Source organism: Mesoplodon densirostris, chromosome 9, assembly GCF_025265405.1.
Source record: "Mesoplodon densirostris isolate mMesDen1 chromosome 9, mMesDen1 primary haplotype, whole genome shotgun sequence".
Lineage (NCBI taxonomy): Eukaryota > Metazoa > Chordata > Mammalia > Artiodactyla > Ziphiidae > Mesoplodon > Mesoplodon densirostris.
Window position 1 is genome coordinate 25,555,454 of NC_082669.1, and position 16,602 is coordinate 25,572,055.

Below are 16,602 nucleotides of genomic sequence, written 5' to 3' on the forward strand. Positions count from 1 at the left end.
CTCTCCAGCTTTGACCCAGGTCAGGGTTGCCTGAAAGGCTTGTTAGAACAAATTGCTGGGCCCCAGCAAGTTTCAGATTCAGGGCAGGGCCAGGTGATGGCAGTCCTGCAGATGCAGGTGCCACTCAGACAGCTGCTGCTGGATGGCACGCTCTGTGACACGTTATACACACCATACTGTACACGTACCACACTGTACACATACTGTGCTGTATACATACCGTGCTGTATACATGGCAGTGTTTAATCTCTTTTGCACGAAGGAACACTCAAGGAGGAGTGTGCAGTGTATAACCAGGAAGTGACTCTGTAAGTAAACTTGATCAAATTCCATTTGAAATTAGATGGAAAGGTAATAGGTCCTCCTTCAAATGCTAGTTTCCTACAGAAAAATACAGGGGAAAGGAAATTATTTGGAAACCTTCTTGTTCTTTTCTGAAAGATGCCAATATTTCATTACAGTCCTTTTTTTCTCCGGGACACTGATTTCTTAGTATAGTGTCTAAAGTGGGCGGTTACAACACAGTAGAGTATGGGAGTGATAGTGCCATTTTTTGAAGGCAGGTGTGGACATGTGTGCACCCACGAGTAGTCCCAGCAGGCTGATGCTGCAGTGGCCTTGGAGATCACCTAGGTGAAACCCTCAGAGCATGCGCAAGGGAGCTGGGGCTTTGCCTTTTCCCTTTAGTGCATCGTATGCATTAGAAATTCAAAGATCCTGGGTGCGGGACACGGCCACCGTGCTTCGCTCGGGAACACTTGCCAGGAAGAGATGGTCTCTGCAGTCCAGACTTCAGTGGACTCAGACTTTAAGAAGCCTCAGTTAGTACCAGCCGTGAGGAAAACGTCCCCAAAGTAATGTCTGTGCTAAGCCTTCTCTCATGTTTGCTTTTACACACTTAACTTTGTAAAATCATACATTTATTTCTATGACGTTTTGCTAGTTTTATGATGTAAAAACGACCTCCAGGAACAGAACACCAATTTAAATAATATTGCATCTATAGGAAATGAGCTTTTGATTATGACAGCTCCACCTACAACATTATTCAGAAAAGGAGCTAATTAGGTAGCGAGTCAGACAGGTTGCCAACACCGTGTGTCATGCGTCTTTGATGTTACTTGAAAGCAGTCAAGGGTGAATTTTAAGTTCTTGAGTACCAGGTTCGACTGTGTATTTACACAGTGAAATTATATCCCTGTCTCCCTAATACGCTCAGTATAAATTGTATCCTTTCTCCCCAGTGCACTCGGTGTAGAATTCTTTCCAGCTTTAATAGAGGCTTTGATGATGGGCCTTTGATGTTGGAAACAGGACTTTCCATGTTTCCTAGACCCAGAAGATCTAGAGGACCAGGTGGCCTGGAAGGTTCTCAGCCTGTCTTCTGCCCTCACACTCTGCACACATGCAGTCAGACTTGTTTCTCAGTGAACTCTGGAGGGGAAAGGTTGGAGATGGGGTTGGAAAGGCAGCAGTGCAGACGGGAATGATTTCTATCAAAAGGTCATTTCCAAGTTGACTTCCATGTCCCCCGTGAGTCTGGACAAAGAGAGTCTACGGTCCTGCATCTTTTAACAACCGTCTGCCCAGTGGCGATTTGTGTATAATGCTGACTCTCAGTCTCTATCAGAGCTTGAAAGACGAAGCTATAGAGCTAAATGTGTTTTCTTACGTTTTAATTCTGTGAAAAGTGATAACCCCAGTATATATGGGAACTTTGAGTCAGCAGACCATTTATTCCCCATTATGGTGAAAATGGGCAATTCTTGTCCCAGAGACAGAAGTTAGTTAGAATAGCTATTATAGTTGCCTCTTTGAAAAGTGGTAATTGACAGAACGGGAAATACACTACTCAGTGCTGTCAGACCCCAAACAGTCAGTTTGCCAAAAGACTGATTCACTGAAGACTCTCAGCCAGACGCAGGCAGGCCTCGGAGATGTGGCAGGTTTGCTTCCAGACACCACAGTAGAGTGAATATCGCAATAAAGCGAGTCACACAATCTTTCCCAGTGCCAAGGTCACTGATCACAGATCAGCACAACAAATATAATGAAAAAGTCTGAAATGCTGTGAGGATTACCAAAACGTGACACAGAGACACCAAGTGTCTGGTATTTGAAAAACGGCGCCAAGGCTTGCTCGACGCAGGGCTGCCTCAAACCGTCAATTCGTAAAAAACGAAATAGCTGTGAAATGCAGTGAAACAAAGTGCAGTAAAACGAGGCGGGCCTGTATCTTCAACTGAACATGGGAAGTTCTTTGAGGAGTAGCAGATGCAGATGTTGGGGTGTTTATGCATCTACGAAAATTGGAGGCACTGAAGTGTGTGTGATTTAAGGAGAGCCCATTCCTTTGCACGTAAATCATGGCAGGACTGACGAGTCTCAGTAACAGCACCTCTGCCAGAGTCAGGACAAGCTCAAGTCTCAAAACCACCTCAGTCATTTGGTGAGCTAGTCATGGGCGTATTGGCCTGCTTTTACATCAGTCAAGGGGAGGACTGACCAAAAGAGACACAAACAAATCCAGTCTTAAAATCCAAGGCTGTCTGTGTTCCGATGGTCTTGTACTGGTCAGATCTTCCAACAGTTCTGTGCTAGGTATTCAGTCATTAAACCCGTCCACCCTGTGATCTGTGTAATGGGAAGTGGAGGAGCAGACCAGGTATTAGAAGCTGGAACTTTCCCGTCTGAGATTCAATTGGTCGCTGATAGTTTAAGCGTTAGTGTTTTACTTGAAAGAGGGGTAACAGGTAACATTTCTAAACAGTTTCCCAAATTTATTTAGACAGGATTATTAACCTATTTCTGCACTCTGGGTTTTAGTGCATAAAAGTCAATTTACTTGAACTTTCGTGGGCTGATAAAATGTTCCTTAAAATGCTGTCCATGGTACCTTTAGCCTTATTGAGCAGATTAGCCTCAAGTCTACAATGATCTCATCAATGGTGATTGCTCAGTAAATGGTAAATAGATTATGTACAGAAGTGAAGATAGGGCTTCCCTGGTGGCGCAGTGGTTGAGAGTCCGCCTGCCGATGCAGGGGACACGGGTTCGTGCCCCAGTCCGGGAGGATCCCACATGCCGCAGAGTGGCTGGGCCCGTGAGCCATGGCCGCGGGGCCTGCGCGTCCGGAGCCTGTGCTCTGCGGCGGGAGGGGCCACAACAGTGAGAGGCCTGCATACCACAAAAAAGTGAAGATACCCAGATAAATAAAAGGATCCCCCATGAAGCTGAGAAATAAGATTTTAGGAGCACTCCTTTACTCCCAGTTGTCTATTTGGGACAGTTTGTACGTTTCCCATTTATTCCACTCTCATTACCTCTCTGTGGACCTTGTTTTTTTCTCTCTTACCACTTGGGATGCATGCATATTAAATAGAATTAAGTATTGTGAGCCGCAGCCTCTGTCATGAACTGGATTCCATAGAAAGGAGGTCTAACTAAGCTGTAAATTTAAAGGTACTTATCTTTGTATTTAGCACATATTTTCAGAAACTGATGGATATCTTCAGAAACTGATGGAGATTATAGTCCTATATTTTATTTAGAGGAGTAAGGTCTACTTTAAAAACGTACCTGTGGTCAAACCAGGGCACAGTTGGGCGAGAGGACATAATAAACGTTAACTGTGAAGTTCCAGAAAGCTGCGATTTTATGAGACGTGTGTTTTTTCTAGCAATCTCTCTTTCAAGGGTTTAATGTCTCTCACTTTGGCAGATTATGGATGTTGTGGCTAAGCCTTGATTGCAAATACTAAGGTAACCTTTTAATAATTTGGTCACACTACTACAGAATTTACTACATTCCCACAAACCAACTAGCTTTTGCATAATAACTAAAGAAAGCATTTCCCATGGAATGTAAAGAGTAAACAAAATGTAAGGGAAAGATGTTTAATCTACTTTAAGGGAACAAATGGTATTTAAAAACATTCCCAGAATGAGCACGTCTTGTTAATCACAAATGAACCTTAAGAAGATCTGGTGATTAGCAGTATTTCTCTTGGTGTTTTTGATGTACTGGGAAAGGCAAAACATGTGCAGTGATGAATGTCTATTCAGAGCCAGACTCCTCTCATCTAATTTGCCTCAATGATGTTTGATTGTACTGTAGTATATCAATAATGTAATACAACTAAAATTGCCTTGAGAAGTCTGGGGCCTCATAATCATGATGTTACATAGGATTTTTTCCTGAAGAAATAGCTAGAAGCTAAGTAAAAAAGAGAATGTTGGCTTTATAAGGAAGTTTATGTTACCAGAACCTCTGTAGTTACTTTGCCATTGAAAAGAGAAATTGATTCTAACACTGATCAGTTGAGCTTCTCAATCTTGGATGGGGGGTGCTTTATCTGGTTTCGGTATTTATAACCATTGAGCACGCGTCTGCAGTGGAAACTTCTACAGTGACAGCAATTTGTTGTTTTGGTTTTTCATTCAGTTTTAAGTTTTTACTGTAGCCAAAACTGTCTGTGATTTAAAAGAAAAAGACAAAACAGGTTTTTATACAAAATTAGAGATGATACTGAGCCACAGTGTGGTTGTTTCACTATAGGCAGAAAAGTCTTAGTTATTTTGATGAATTTGTTTTCAAAACAAACTATCATTCCATAATTGCATAGTGATAGTAAATTAGGACAGTGGGCAAGAGACACTAAGAATTCCCTGACCGTTTCTTGGGATGTCATTGCACCTTTTTTTTCTCCTAAGGAGTTTAATGCTGCACCATCAACCCAGTGCCACTGGCCACGTGGTGCTTTAGAGCACTTGGAACGTGGCTCGTCTGAACTCGGTTGTGCTCAGAGTGTGAAATCCACACCAGAGCTCAAAGACTTAGTGTGAAAAAAAGTAAACTATCTCAATAATTCTCCCTATTAATTACATGTTGAAGGTATAACCTTTTAGATATATTGAGTTAAATGAATACATTTAATTTCACCTGTTCCATTTTACCTTTTGTAATGTGGCTACTAGGAAATTTTAAATTACCTTTCTGTAGGACAGCACTGGCTTCAAGGGTATCAGAAGATATTTAAGCCAAAACAACCTGTACTAGATCTCTTAGCCTTTCCGTTTGTTTTTCAGCCTATTGGAAGCTAGTTTTTTCTCCCACCATTTTACTAAAAACTACCTTCTCTGAGTTCTTTCATGGTCGTCATTCTTCCCCTTGTCCATCTGATGGCGCTGTTCTCCCTGCCTTTCCTGCTCTGATGTTACACCTGGGTTCTCGCTCTCAGACCAGTGTTTCTCCTCTTTCCTGACTCTTGCTGTTTACCCCAAAACGTAGTTATCAGCCATCCTGCCTCTTGGCCCACTTCTCTTCTTGCTGTACACTCTTCCTCTCGTTTACTTCCGTGCTTTTAGTCTTTCCTATGTGCCGCAGGTCCCCAAAGCCATGTCCTTGGCCTCGCCGTCTCTCCAGGCTGAATTTCCAGCTGCCCTGGCTGGTCCTGAGAAAGTTGAAGCGATGGTCCTCTCTGCGGACCTCGTGTGTCAGTCAGCGAAGGACACTGTGCCCTCTTCCTGCCCCTACACGGCATCAGTCACGATGGCCGGTGGATTTCGCTTCTGTTAGGTGTAAAATTTCTTTCCTTTCATTCCATTCTTCATCATATCTTCCTCACTCTGTCTCTCCCTCTAGACACTTTTAAAGACAGGCTAAAGGCACGCTTTTCAGAAGGCTGTTTCCAGCCGCGTGGTTGTATTTGACAGTCCCTTGCACATCGTGCTGTGTGCTGGCTCCCCTGTGTACTTTGGCCTGCGGTCTTGTCTTTCCCTGGAATGTCCTCCGTCCCTCCCCTCGCACTGCCTTCTGCCAGGCACTCCTGAATGGCCCACAAAGCCCTGCGAGTCCTGTCCCCCAACCCCATTTCCTTCCAGCCTCACACCTGCCCCTCACCTCTGTGCTCATCTTCAGCTCGCAGTTCTTCCCTCTGCCACACCCAACCCCGAGAGGCTGCGCCGTGACTGGCTCCTTCCTAACATTGGTTTGCCCTCAGATACGCCACCTCCGGGAAGCCTTCCCTGACTGCCCTGGAAATAGCATTCGCACACACACATGCCCGACGGGCACTCTCTCGCTCCTTCCCCCACTCTGAGTTCTCTGTAGAGCTTAAAACAACCTGAGGTTGTATTATTTATTTGTACTTATTTGGCCCTATTGGAGTATAAGTCTCCAAAGGAACGGAGGACTTGTTTTCTGCCATTTCCTCAGGTCACAGCTCACTAGGCAGTCAGTAAAACTTTGCGGAATAAGTGGTGAAATCCTTTTTCCCCGTCAGGGCTGCTGCCGTACCTCCTCGGGAACCCTCCAGGGCAGAATCATTCCATCTTGTTCATCTCTTGCCTGAGTGCTTTGTCAACTGCAGCACCTGAGCTAGTTGAGCCTGACAGGCCCATCTGTCTTCTGTTCTGAGTATGAACTCAGGACAGTAGGGGCTTGGCATTGCTCATAGTTATGGTACCACCTGTCCTGACAGAAAATAGAGACCCTTTAAGGGTTTCTTTGTAGTTAGTCACCTTTCCTCTTTTCACTTACTGGGCGAGTGTCAGTGCGGGCCTGCCGGGTGCCGGGCCCTGAGCCCGGTGACATCACCGTGGCCAGGACTGTGGCTCCTGTTCCCACGGAGCTGTAGCCTCTTCCCCTCTGTTTCTGAATCCAGACTGAGATAAACCTACAAGCATCTTCATAATAGAAAAGAGTAGGCCGGATGGCTGGCTCGATAGTAAGACCCGTTTCAGAGGGAGGGCCCCCCTGTACCTCAGCATCCTCTGTCGTAGGGCAGCCCGTCACGTTGCTGCTTCGCTGCCGTGCTGGGTCTTCTCGCCAAGTTGACAGTAGGCAGAGCAGAACAGAGAAGAGCGTTCCAGGTGGCAGGGGTACGATGACAGAGATGCTGTTGAGAGAGAGAGCATGACAGGTGTGAGTGGCCAGCAGGGAGACCGACTTTCCCTGAGCCCGGAGAGCAGGTGGGTGACAAGTCTGGACAGCCGGGCACGAACTCGCCCTGCCTGGGGCTTGTGGACCCCAGTGAGCAGCTGGGAGGTTATCATAGGAGCAGAGGGAAGCTACTGAAGGGTTTAGGCAGGGCGGTCACTGATCAGATGTACAGAGGACGGAAGACCCTCCTGGCTGCAGTTCGGGCAGCGTTCTGCTGCAACGGAGGAGAAAGTGGTGGTAGCTCAAGGTAGTGTTCTGTAGGGTGGGGAGAGAGGGGCAGACAAAGTCTAGAAATGCCTACGTCTAGGACTTAATGTCACTAGGACGTGGTGACGCGTTAGCTCAGTGGCGAAGGCGCTGGGGAGAGAGGAGAGACAGAGATGCCCCTCGGCGTTGCGTCCTGCCGGCTGCAAGGAGCATCCACCGAGCTGCCCGCGGGGACGCGAGGAGAGTCTGATCTGGGAGGAAAGCAGGAGTCTGGCTTGGGCATGTTGAATCGGAGGCGCCTCTGAGACATCAAAGGGGAGAGGTTAGGTGAAGAGTTGGTTGAAGGGACCTGAGCCAGAGAGAGAGGCTGTGAGTCCAGAGGGGCAGGTGGTCGTCGGCCTGGGGTACAGGTGGAGGTGCAGGGTGGGAGTGGGGCGAGGAGAGGGGGAGCCTCCAGATCAGGCCCTGGGGGCCCAGCAGTTAGTGGGCGGGTCGCAGGAGACGGACCAACAGCAGCAGCCGGGGAGTTAGCAAGAGAACCAGGACGGTGTTCTGTTCTGGAAGCCAAGAGGAAAGGAGCTGGTGGACAGGGAAGGAGCAGCAACGTCAAGCACCGCTGAGACGGCGCTCAGAGGAGAGCCCTGAGGGCGCCCTTGTCTTTGACCTGGGCGGCGGACGAGAAGACAGAAGTCGGATGGAGCGGTTGGGTGGAAGTGGCAGGAGAGGACCGTGAACATCACTGCCACCCTCTACAGAACCGCGTGGCGGAGGAGACCGGAAACTCCTGTTAACAGAACAACGTGTCTTGTACGAGACGCCGGGGAGGCGAGAGGGGCCAGGGGAGGGGAGGGCAGAGAGGGCTTCGCAGAGGAGACGCCACCCCGTGCTGGAGGGAGCCGTGAGGATGAATTTGCCAGGCAGCCGGGGAGGGGCCTTCCCGAGCAGAGGCCTGAGGTGTGGGCCGTGTGTCCTGTCGAGGGACTACAGCCCGACTGATTTGGAGCGCAGACTCCCTGCAGAATGGTGACAGGAGAGTCATCTAGAAAGGGAGGGAGGGGCCGGAGCACGGAACATTCTGGACGCTCTAGTGAGGTACTTATACTTTATTGGTGCCAGTATCCTCAGTTCACCTTTGGAAGTACTCTTAACGGCCAAAGACAGCAAGCGCCGACCCATTCTCAAGTGCGCATAAGCCTCTTTCAAATCTCATATTTTATTTTAAAAATTGGGATGAATTTTACATTCTAGTCTGTATCAGCTTGACTTTTTATGCAAAGATGTCCTAGTTATTTTCAGCTGAGCAAAAATGACTCCAGGAGCGCGAAGCTCATTGGTCCTCTGGGTGGCGCTTACCACCGCCATGGACATCCAACCCGCCCCGACCCCACTGGAGTGTGGCTCTTGGCGAAGAACAGCCAGACGACCACAGGGAGAGTGTCAACGATCAGACTTACAGTATGGGAAGGTTGTCGTACGTGCAGGATGGGTTGAAGGTGGGGAAACTAGAGACAGGAGGGTAATGAAATCCCAGATTTCATGCAGTGGGAATATTGAGATCTAGGAAATAGAATTCACATGACTGGTGACCTTCACTAGATGTGGAAGTGGTGGAAAATGAAGGGTACAGAGAACTTTAGGATGATTCCCCAGTGTCTGACTTGAGTACTGAGGCTGGGGATACAGAAGAGAGCAGTGGATTTGGTGCCCGACGTGTGTATTGCATTGAAGGCCTTGCCAGGCGAAAAGATCCGATTTCAGTTGGCACTGTGAGTCCGGAGAGGGCTTAGGGTAGAAGTGATCAGCGTGTAGGTGGCGGCTAAAGCTTTGATAGTAGATGAAATTGCTGAGAAATAGAACGCAGAGTGTCAGGAGAAGAGCGCCAGCCAGCAAGAGATCCTGGGCAACACCACTATTTAAAAGGAGAGCAAAGAAAACAATCGTGAAAAAGATGGAGAGGGAGCTATAGAGGGAGGAATAGATCCAAGAGGGAATATGAGGACGACCAGTAGCTCCAAATTGTCCCGCTGTCAGTGCCTGCAGGACCCCCACTGGACTCGGTGGGCCTTCGATTATTAAAGATATTGTGACCTTAGTGAGGGCAGATGGAGTGCAGGGGGCAAATCCCGATGCAGCTGGATTGAGGTGACCTCGCTTCCAAGAAGTTGAGCTTTGAGGGAGGGAGTGTGTTGGCCAGAAAGAGATGCAGGGTCATGGGGGAAGGATTTTTTTAATTAAGTGGTTTGGTTTGGTTTTTAAGATGGGAATAGATGCATAGTTACGTGCTGACGAAGAGCTGGTACAAGGGAAGAGATGGTACGAGGCTTGCTGCCTTACACATAGGAAGTGTGCTGTAAAAACAGCTGTCTGACGAATGACTGTCTACTGGTAAATTTCTCGCTCTCGGTTCCACAGGTGAAATTTGTGTTTTATGGGCTACCCGCTCTTTATGCTCTTCATATGCAATCACGGTTTATTAATTTGGGGGGTGTCATTTTGTAGCCCCAGAATATTCTGCTGACAAGTGACTCTCCACTGGGTGACATTAAGATAGTTGATTTTGGTCTTTCAAGAGTACTGAAGAACAGCGAAGAGCTCCGGGAGATTATGGGCACCCCCGAGTACGTGGGTGAGTATATTCCTGAGTGCTGCATGTGTTGTGTGTGGGGCCAGGCATCCCCTTCACTGGGGAGCTCCCATGTGGCGTGGTGAGTGGGGGGGGGCCTGCCGTCCACTGTGTTGAAATTCTACCGTCAGAGATCCCTTCCTTTGTATTAAGTTAAAAAATGGAAAACTTTATAAAGAGTAAGGTACCAAATTGGTGGTCCCTTTCCTGGAGGGCTAAGAGAAGTTGAAGGGATTGCTTCTAAAAGGAATAGGAGAGGATGTCAGGTTATCTGAGGGTGGAAGGATATTTAACAAGTAAGGACCTTTCAAGAACTTCAAGTTGGTAGAATAAGCACTGTGAAAGTCACTGCAAGCCCTGTGATTGCATAGATGTGGGAAACAGGGCATTCTGCTGGGTTGATGCAGGGCTGAGAGCTTCTGGCAGAAAGAAAAAGGAGAGAGCAGCTGAAGTGATGAACCATGGCTTCTCGGTTTGGTAGAAAAAGTGGTAAACTATGACTTTTTGGATAGACTGGAAGGAAAATGGAGCATAAAAGAATTAGTGGTTGGATGAGGTTAAAGAAAAAGAGAGATTTCTGTAGAAGAGCAAAGCAGTAAAATAATTTAAAGGTGTGACCAGGGATTACAGTTTTATCATTTAAAATGTCAGAGTAGAAAGGGCTCTTTGTGATTACAAGGCCTTGGATGTTGCTCTGGAAGGTCAGCTTCTTTGGACCAGGTGGTTGAGAAGCATGGGTGCCAGGCCGGTAGGGTCCTGCACATCAGTGTGGAAGTTGCCCGGGGTGATGGCAGCCCTGGGAGGAGGAGGATGGCTTTTGTGTCCATAGGTGAGAGCATCATTGTGACCAGGAGTAGAGAAGGCTGTGGCCTGGGCCTGGGGGGAGGAAGAAGATTTGCCTGAGGGCAGAGGTGTGAAGTGGGCGGACAGGCAGTCTCCTTCTAGAAGGCCTGGGGGCGTGGCAAGAAGAAGGTGAAAGGAGAAGAGTAGTCCTTGAAGGAGCCCAGGATGCTGGGAATTTACGTAGGAAGGAAAAAAGGATTCAGGGGGACACAGAAAGTCCCGGGGGACAGGTCGGGTTGAGGAAAACAAAGCTGTATGGCAATGACAGTACAAAAAATAATTTGAAGTTTTAAAATACTTTCTCAAGTCCTACAGGTTGAAACAGCAGATCCTTTATTAATTAGGTAATAAAAGATATCGCAGGCAGAAAAACACCCTTCAAAGATGGTGTGTTTTTTGTGGACGAGAACACAATTTCCAGTACGCCGACTGGTACGTCTCATGACCGCTGAGTTAGTGTTAGGAACGTGGCTTAACATGCTGCTGCTTCAGGAGAAGCACCCGTGATGAACGGGAGGCCTTGTCAACTGGAAGAAGCTCAGGAGACTGCGGGCTGAAGGGCTGTGGGCCCAGATGCCCATAGGAATTATTGCCCTGAGTGAGTTTCTGGGGGGTTGTTTTGTTTCCCTCCAATGCTTTCTGCTCTTTGGTAAATTCTAAATTTTCTACCAAGAGTTTTTTTCCCTCCAAAAAACAAAGCTGTGTCCTTTATGATAAAAGCAGTACAAGCCCAACCCCCAAAAAACTACAAATAACTCAGAAGGATATAATACAGAAAAACAGGCGGCGCTCCCGTCTCTTCGCCTGGCCTGCCTTTTAAAGGGGACCCTGTGCCCCCAGCCCCGCCCCAGCCTTTCATACGCAGAAAGGGCTGCCTGGGTGTGTGCCCCTCCGCACTGGCCAGCTGTGGGACCTCGGTCCCCAGACCTCTTTATACCTCACGGTCCTCTGTCCACGAAACGAGGCTGTGGAAGTCCTACCTCACTGGATCTGCTCCGTCACACTCTCACGTCAGCGCTCAGCACGTAATAAACACTCAGAAAAGGAAGCTAATGTTATTTCCTTCCCCGCTCCTCCCACCATCTACTGCTCTCTAGGCTCTGTTGTACTTTCTCCCCTCCAGTAATCTGGATACTCTGCATTTGATTTTAAATTTCCTGGTAGTATCTTTTAAAACGTTTTTCTGTTTTCTTTTTTTGGCCGTGCTGCATCACTTGTGGGATCTTAGATCCCTGACCAGGGATGGAACCCGTGCCCCCTGCGGTGCAAGCCTGGAGTCCTAACCACTGGACCGCCGGGGCACTCCCTCTTTTACAACTTTTAAATAACATTCGTAGCCTCTGCTTCTCAGCTCGACAGCTTCAGACAGAAGTGGGGAAACCAGTATCCCCTACACCTCCCCCTCTCCTGTTCTGGGGGAGGCTTATCTCCCACTCCTAATGCATGTGCAACTTTGAGTGTTTTGGTTTTCCCTAGAACATTTTCATTCCCTTTTTTATTGTAATTACCTCAGTTTTTTAGGCTTTGATCTGTTTTTAAATGGATTCAGTACTTATTGCCTGTCTTTTCATAGCCTAGTCTTCCTATTTCTATACTTTTGAAAAAAATCGTCTTTTGGTTGACTGGATCGTACCAGTGAGCAGTCTTCAGGGAGGATTTTCCTGAATTTCCCCTATGTCCTTGCACACTTGGGACTGTCTTTCTGTTACTTCTCTGGCTGGCAGCAGTCTCGTTGGATATTATCAAAGCAAACTTTTTCTCAACCCTGTAGGTTGTCTTTGTTGTCTGTGTGTGTGACGCATGTCATCCAAGGATGCCCAGGTTGTTTCTAACCTTGTTGACTGTGTTAACGGGTGGGCATTTTAAAAGCTCACTGCAGCCACAGCAGAGAGAGTAGATCAGAGGGCGGGACCAAGTGGGGGTCAGGGGGCACGTGCTGTAGACTGGGGGCCGGGGAGATCACGATTTAAAAGCGGGAACCTGATGCTTGATTAGATAGAGGGTGTGGAAAGAGGAAAGTGTAAAAGTTGCCAGTTTATATGGCAGTAGTTATGTATTCAAATATTAAAAAAAAAAAAAATACTTGGACCCAGCATTGGAGGATAGAGGTGCAAAAAGTAATAAGCAAGTTAATTATAAACATCTAGTTAGACTTTACAGTAATGCATATTAATTTGACTTATAACATGAACTTATTTCATCTTAGCCCAAACCTTGACAATGTCTTAGTTTGATATTTAAATTTTTCTAAGAGCAAATTTGGCAATTTTTTTCCACAAAACTAAATGTTTTCTTTTGTTTCTGATACTAGCTCCTGAAGTTCTTAGTTATGATCCTATCAGCATGGCAACGGATATGTGGTGAGAATTACTTATGATGAATTGATCAAATTAGTTTCAAGAAATGAATATGATACTAATTTTTCTTACATTTTCCTTCTGATTTAGGAGCATTGGAGTGTTGGCATATGTCATGCTGACGGGAGTATCGCCTTTCTTAGGCGATAATAAACAAGAAACGTTCCTCAACATCTCACAGATGAATCTGAGTTATTCTGAGGAAGAATTTGATGTTGTGTCTGAATCAGCTGTTGACTTCATCAAGACACTTTTAGTTAAGAAACCTGAGTAAGTATTCGTTAATATTGATCTCTATCAATTTTTGAGCAATCTGCTCTGAACAAAAGCAGATTAACAACTGAAACCCCAAAATAAAGACATGAAAGTGTAGACAAAACTAGATGAAACCTTTGGCTTCTTACATCTGTTGAAAGAAAAAGTGGCAAAAATGAAGATGTTTTTTAGAAAATGTGAACTGCACCTCAGTATAACAGATATTTGCCATCTGTTCTTGGTTTTTCAAAGGGGCTTTTCAGAGATAACTTAAAATACTATTTTTCTATATTGTGGGGAACGGCATTTGCATGCAAATGCCAAAACTTTGTTTTGTTCAGGAACCACAGTAAGATCTTTGTGGTTCATACATCCCAAAATATAATACCTTATGCTCTAAGTTATAGTTGAGGCTTTAAACTACTTCATCCTAATTGTAAAATGTGTATCTTTATCCAGAGATCGCGCCACTGCTGAGGAATGTCTGAAACATCCATGGCTAATGCACAGCAGTGTTCAGGAACCTTCTCTCAAGGTGAAAGGGGCATTAGAAGAGGCACAGGCCCTCCAGGAAGGCGATTCTGTGCCTGAAAGTAATTCAGATACTCAGAAGCCGGAAACCGAGGAATCCGTCGTCACAGAGGAGTTGATTGTGGTTACTTCATATACTTTAGGACAATGCAGACAGTCTGAAAAAGAGAAAATGGAGCAAAAGGCCATTTCCAAACGCTTTAAATTTGAGGAACCTTTGCTGCAAGACATTCCGGGAGATTTTATCTACTGAGCAGTATTTCCCTTTAGAACTTTAAGATTTCTGCATTGGAAACATTATTTATGGACTTCTGGCCAAATGGTACATATGCTGAAAGTGGATGACCAGGTGTCACTGGGAGAAACTAAAATAACTTTGTCAAACTTGTGGAGTTAGAGAAATCAAGCCAGTTTTATAAAGTTGCCAACCAGGAGGTTTAACGGGTAAAGTTACCTTTTTCAAAGTTCTTTTTAAGAAGGGAGATGCTTGAACCTTTTATTTCTGCATCCTGTTTCTCCAGAATGAGAATTTGTATGCAAAGATATCTGTAGTCACTTTCCTTAAAGATCCAAGTAAAAGTGCCAAAATTAACATCTTTGTAAATCTGTTTTGCATTATTCATATGTATATCTATATCTGCATATATGTATGCTGATATCTTAACTAAAATTGATACTTTTTCACTTTGGATTTTTTGAGGGGACTAAGATTTTAATTTAAATAGGTATTTTGCAAATTTTTGAGACCTAGAATAACATCCACTAGTTTAATAATGTCTTATTTTTATATTTTATTACTGCTTTATGTTGACTTGATTTGGCTTCTGTTGTCTGTTTTTTTTTTTCCTAATGCTTTGCAGCCCTATCAGTGAAAAACCCTGGCTAATTTTCTTTTTTTTTTCTTCAACATCACTAGTAAGAGTGGTGGTGATTTTTCACCTCTGAAATTGTTCTGGTTTTCAAGGTCAAGGTTAAGTCACCCTGTAATGTTAACCCAGTGTCGGCTCCGCGTGTCCCTCATCACACCTTCCTTGTCTACCCTCTTTCACAGGCTGCACCCCTGCCGCCTCCTCACACGCTTGTCGCCTTCCTCTTGCGAGAGGCAGTGTGATCTGATCAATACGGTGGTGCTTCGGTCAGTGAGAGGACGCTATTAAGTTGTTTTTGTTAATAAAATCCCCAGGAATTGGGGAAGAAATATAAAGCACATTCATGCTGGCCATCGAGCCTCTGCTTCTGTTGAATTTCATATTAGCCCCCAAGCAATACTAGGAAAAGTGGTAAAATGCCAGAATATTTATAAACCTTTACTTTGTTCATAAACGATTTGACATTGGAGACTTTGTCATTAGGGAGGTATCCTAAGACTTGTAAGATTTATAAGAATATACTCAGTAGCATTTAATTTACTTAGGATTGAACACTTCAGCTGTATCTGGGCCCACAGTGAACGAATTCCTATTTTAAAAAGTGGAAATGTAAAAGCGTATGCTGTATAACTTAAAGCAACTAAATATTCTTCTTACACAGAACAGTCTGAGAGTCCTTATTTATCTTGTATTAGGTGCTTGTATCGGGTGAATACAACTTGTCTGTGACTTGCGTGCTGTGTGCACACAACGTGTGCTCTGTACCGTGAGCTACTTGGACCCATCCCTTCGCAGTCTGCTAGGGTGTCACGTGGTGCTTTCTTCCCAGCCTGGTTGCTCAGATGTCAGCCTCAGAACCATGGGAACCCCTAACCATCTGTTTTCAAGTGTGTGTAGGGTACTGGGCTGGACTTTCCCATGCGTGGTCTGCACGAGCTCCCAGCCCTGCCGTGCAAGTGTCGCAGGCCCTGTATTGTTCCAACACCATCAGGTGAAATTGATTAGGCAGTTCGAACCCTCGGTTTGCACTGTTTTCTCACTAAATTGGCATATTGATTTATACAGTTTCTTGGAAACGAGCATTTCTAAACAAGCTCTATAAAGAGGAAGAGGAAATTCTGCTACAATGGCAGTTTTCAATGAAAACCCATGGCCACAATGCTAAAGCCTCAGGTAAGTCTTGGAAAGAGGTAAAATACAATTTTAGGCAAATTTTTATAAATACCTCTGACAAAAATAGGGAGGTGAGAAAAAAAAAATATCCACTATCTGAATGACACATTTTTATACTTGATGGATTTATTCAGTTTTAAAATCATAATCATGTGGACAAGTTAGACATTTTCCAAGCCATTTTTTATACTGTATTCATAGTACATTTAATATAATTGCTGTATTTGTAAAAGAAAAGAAAAAAGACATGTTTTCTTTTAGCTGGCCACTTTGCCATTTGCAGTGTGCAGCTGTCCTTAGCTACTCCTGGTGACTTGAATTTAGAATTAATTATACACTGCTTTTTTGGAAGCACTTGCACTGGTAAAGGGATATATTGACATTTTTTGGTGTCTGTCATATAAATAGAGCATGAAGAGTCTGCACAGTATTGGACCAAATCTTTGTTAATTACTAACCAACTAGCTCTGTTAATTTTTCTTTTCACTTGTTTACAATGGACTATCATATCCATGCAATTTAGAACTCCAGTTTTAATTATAATAAAATTCAACGTTATAATATTTTAGCTTGATGAGAAGTTGTTTATGAAATATGCAAAGTGTAAGTGGTTTTAGTCAACTGGGAAATTGTGTTTTAATGTTTCATTTTGTTGTTTTCACATGAAAAGTAGGAGAATATGGCTTTCTCTCGTAGTTACAGAGGCAGGTCAGATGCTAACTGTGGTGTATCTTAAACTTTTCCAACAGACCTCAGTTTGGAAGAAAGTGTAGGAGAGAAGAGGTCGCTTAGAGACCGTTGG

At 45.1% G+C, this 16,602-nt stretch overlaps 1 protein-coding gene across 1 annotated transcript in view; it reads left to right on the forward strand.

Annotated features, from left to right (window-relative positions):
* Nucleotides 1–14,350, forward strand: part of STK17A (serine/threonine kinase 17a) — a 43,294-nt gene extending 28,944 nt beyond the window's left edge. The window contains exons 4-7 of the mRNA XM_060108053.1: nucleotides 9,649–9,775; nucleotides 12,927–12,975; nucleotides 13,063–13,242; nucleotides 13,687–14,350. Coding sequence (XP_059964036.1) covers nucleotides 9,649–9,775; nucleotides 12,927–12,975; nucleotides 13,063–13,242; nucleotides 13,687–14,011 — 681 coding nt within the window. The 3' untranslated portion in view covers nucleotides 14,012–14,350. The remainder of the gene's footprint in view (nucleotides 1–9,648; nucleotides 9,776–12,926; nucleotides 12,976–13,062; nucleotides 13,243–13,686) is intronic.
* Nucleotides 14,351–16,602: the final 2,252 nt, after the last annotated feature.